Source organism: Chondrus crispus, genomic scaffold, assembly GCF_000350225.1.
Source record: "Chondrus crispus Stackhouse genomic scaffold, scaffold_19, whole genome shotgun sequence".
In the NCBI taxonomy this organism is placed as follows: domain Eukaryota; phylum Rhodophyta; class Florideophyceae; order Gigartinales; family Gigartinaceae; genus Chondrus; species Chondrus crispus.
The window spans coordinates 565352-569330 of NW_005179080.1; the positions used below are offsets into that span (position 1 = coordinate 565352).

At 58.4% G+C, this 3979-nt stretch overlaps 2 protein-coding genes; one reads left to right on the plus strand and one right to left on the minus strand.

The window, feature by feature from the left end:
- The first annotated feature begins 148 nt into the window (after positions 1-148).
- CHC_T00003469001 (hypothetical protein) lies at positions 149-1525 on the plus strand. The gene is made up of 3 exons (XM_005715186.1): positions 149-233; positions 375-1057; positions 1259-1525. Exons 1-3 carry the CDS (start codon positions 149-151, stop codon positions 1523-1525), a joined length of 1035 nt encoding a protein of 344 aa, XP_005715243.1.
- A 382-nt stretch (positions 1526-1907) lies between these two features.
- CHC_T00008830001 (Gamma 31 kDa subunit of phycoerythrin) lies at positions 1908-2938 on the minus strand. XM_005715187.1 is given in 2 exon segments: positions 1908-2083; positions 2084-2938. The coding sequence occupies 1 exon segment, from the start codon at positions 2936-2938 to the stop codon at positions 2084-2086; it is 855 nt and encodes a 284-aa protein (XP_005715244.1). The 3' UTR covers positions 1908-2083.
- Between the last annotated feature and the right edge of the window lie 1041 nt (positions 2939-3979).

Consider the following 3979-nt stretch of genomic DNA (forward strand, 5'->3'; position numbering starts at 1 on the left):
GACCTTCCCCGGTTAAGCCGGTAGCCTTCTTTTCCCCCCCGGCAGGAAAATTTTTTTTTTTTTAACTGTTCGCCCTCCCCCCCCCCCCCTCCCCCCCCCCTGCCCCCACCACCCCCCTCCATCACCATCACCGGCAACTTCCGCAACCATGCCGACCCTCCTCTTCTGCGCCCCCTTCCACCACTGCCTCTCTACGTCCCCCACCGTGCAACCCCTCTGCCACCATGTCCGCCGTGTCCATCGGCAACCGGCTACCAAGCGCCGCATTCGCCACCCCTGCATGAAAGAGAACGAGATCCCAGGCGGCCCGGCCCCAGACTTCAGCGACGACCCGGCGCCGCCAGTCGAGTACTACGACCTCTCCTCGGCCCCAGATCCGGCCCCCCTGCTCCCCGAACAGCGCGAGCTGCCCCTCTTTCCGCTCCGCATGGTGCTCAACCCCGGCACACCCGTCCCGCTCCACGTCTTCGAGCTCCGCTATCGCCTGCTCTTCAACCGCATCCGCGACACTGACTCCCGCTTCGGCATCGTCATGTACAACCCGGACTCCTCGTCCCTGGCCTCCATCGGGTGCGCCGCCGAGCTCACCCGCTTCGAGCCGCTCCCCGACGGCCGCATCATGACTAATAATATTGGCCGTGAGAGGTTTCGCATCCTTAGAATCATCGAGGAGAAGCCGTACACGCGCGCAGTCGTCGAGCACGTGTATGACGAAACGCCGGACGAGGACCTGTCCGCCCTCATGGAGGACGTCTGGGTCGTGCTGCAGGACGTCCTGCGTCTGAGCAACAAGCTCTACGACAAGGTTCTGGATCTCAGTCCCGAGATCCGTCGCCTGGCTCCCGGCGGCGACGCCGACTTTGAAGGCGCTGAGACTCGCACCAAGGACGGCTGGCCGTCCCCGCGACGCCTCGAGGACTTCTCGTTTGCGGTTTGTCAGGTCCTCGACATGCCGCTCGAGGAGCAGCAAATCTTACTCCAGATTAGAAATACTGGCAAGAGACTTAGACGGCAGAATAAGATGTTACAGACAGCAAGGCAGTACCTGGCCGCTCAAGTTACCATTAAGAACGCAGGGCTCAAAGATTTTTGACCGCCGAGGTGTAAAAAGAAAAGCACTTCCGCGACCTCTCTTTTTTTTACACTATTCCGCGACTTGTTCTGCTTCCCGCTACGCCTGCTCGTACACCTTTGTGCACTCCTGCCACCACACGTCGCCATCGGAGCCCGGGATCTTGGCCTGGTATTGGTGCATGAGCTCTTCCCAGTCCTTGACGCCCGGCATGTCGGCGTACCGCGCCATCGCCTGCTCGAACGGCTCCGTGCCCACGTACTCGGCGTAGTAGAACAGCCGGTCGCCCCACGTCCACAGGCTCAGGTTGCGGATGCCCACCGCGCGCAGCGCGTCCCGCACTTCGGCCCGGCTGTTCGCATGGTGCGCGATGTACTTGTCGATCATCCCGGCCTTGATGTTGAGGGTCATCGCAATTTTCTTGGGGGGGACCGCCTCCGCCATTGTGTGTGAGTGTACGCTTGCCGATGCGGCAATGGTCGTGCGCCCACCGGCGGAATAGTTGGTTTAACGGTTCGGGCTCTGGTGACCAACAAAGAAAAAGTTGAGAGCACGACCAGGGGGGTGTTAGGGTTGCTCGAAAATGCGTGATTCTCTTGTTCCTGGAATACTGTACAGTATTATGCGTTAAACAGAAGGTCAGAGGAGCCCTTTTTCTTTTTCGAGCTCAAGTGTCTGCGGTAAGGCGAGAGGCAGAAAATTTTAAAAAACAGGCGAGTGTGCAAAAAAATCGCTTTCGCAGACGAAACGAGTAGAAGTGGCTTGTGTGTCTGCGAAGCTAGCTCCTCATTTCTGCGATGATGCGTCGAAGCCGTGTAGAATAACGAAAGCACAGTTTCCATATTGTCACGCAGGCATGTTTTACTGGTCCTCACAGGCTATGCGAAATGGAAGAGGCTGAAGCAAAGATGATCGACTCGTAGTGCGAGCATCTACACAAAATTAAAGCAAGGACAAAGCAGGTGATGCATTAGCGGGTGATGGACGCGGAAACATGGCCAAGCGACGCGGCTAGTAGCCATAGGTCTTGGGACGGAAGGTGGCGCCAAGAGCGGGGTAGTTATTGACAAGCCCCTCCTCATAGTTGCATCCGTGGGTGGCGGCATAGCCCTTCTTGCGCTGGTCATACTTCTCCTGGAGAAGCTTTCCGGCAGACTTCTGGCCGTTGCGGTAGGCGGCATTGAGGGCGGCGACACGGCAATCCTCCGCCTGGAACTTTGCGGCGCCCTCGTTGCACGCGACGTTATACACGCCCGAGGGGTTTGCGGCGGTGGTCTGCTGAATGTCCATGAAGCGCAGCAGGGCGGCCTCTTCGACGGTCTCCGGGGTGGCGTAGCGCGAGCACGATCCGAGGGCCTCTGCCCTGGAGACGTTGTAGCTAGCGGCGACGTTTGCGTACTGCGAAAACTGGGTCTCCTCGTGGTGGCATTCGTGCGAGCTGACGATGGCCATCTTCCTGTTTTCGAACAAGCGGGCGTAGGCCTGTGCCTTGGAGGCCTGGCGCGCGCGGAAGCGGGCGTTGAGGGCGCGGATGCGCGAGAAGTCGGCCATGTGCTTGGAGCCGCCCTCGGTGCACTGGACGCCGTAGACGCCGGCCGGGTTGGCGACCTTGTAGTACTGCATGAGGATGGACTGGGCCATGTAGGTGTCGGCCTTGGACAGGATGGCGGCCGCGCCGCCAAAGCCAGAGGCCATGCCCACGAAGGCGGAGGAGCTGCCCACCGGCTTGCGCAGGCTCGTGCGTAGGATCATGGTCGGGGCGGTGTGCGTGGCGGCGCGGCGGTGGCAGACCGGGGCAGACGTGAACGACGTCGCCAGGGACGGCTTCGCCGTGGCGAACGAGGAGGTGGGGGCGAAGGCAAGCATGGTGGGTGCGTGGGGGGAAGGCGGGGCGGATGGGGGGGGGGCGGAGGTGCGAGGAGAAAGGGAGGAGGTGGGCGGAGGGGGGGGAAGGGAGAGGTTTTTAATGAGGGTTACGGTGGTAGGCGGAAAGAGCGGAATGGAGGTAAGATAGTTGCGGAATGAGATGAATGGGAGGTTGGTGGGATAGGGGGAGGGGTATCATACCATGAGCTCGATACTGCGAGCGGCGGGTGTGATTGGTTGATGCAGCATATCTCAAGTGCGAGCGGGGCGGCGCAGGGTTAAACAAGTAATGTAAAGGGACGTGAGCTTTAGGATGTTTCCGTTCCAAAGGCCCTCAGTTGCAAGTAAAGTTTACATCCGATCTGCAATACAAGTACCCTTGTATTGCAAGGGTACCGTACATGTACAGTACATGTACGGTAATTGTGCACTGCCCACTTTCCAGCCCTCTGCTTCTTCCGCCTCCCTCCGTTATCACCTTTCATTAGTGTGCTCACAATTACATCACTGTTACTGTATATGAGTAGAACCTTCCTTTCCTGTCGGAAAGGAAAGGGGATAGGGACGGAGGCCACGAAAAGTTGCTCAATAACCTGCCTCTACAATTACTGCTTTTTTCGAACACGCAATGCACAATTGACCCGGCCTTCCCGATACTGTACCAGAACAGCTGCGCACAGTACCGTTAAGGGTACAGCGCGAACAGACGCAAAACCGTAATGCAACGATGAAAGGTATCTGAATGGCATGTGAACCCCTGTGAATCCGTCTGAAACCCTCTGAAACCCCCTGAATCCCTCTGAATCCCGCCAAGTGGAGATCGCTATTCGCCGATGCCCACACTCTGTGACGACTTGCACAAAACGAGTCCTCTGCCTTTTTTGCCACGTTTCGTGATTGGTTGCGCTCCATGTAATGGCGCCTTTTCATTAGCTGCCGTATTCACCCTCATTTCCCGTCCACGTGTGTGATATTATCACGCCTTCTGGTTCGGGAGAACCCGTACCACCTTGACCACCAATGCACCCTCACCAATGCACC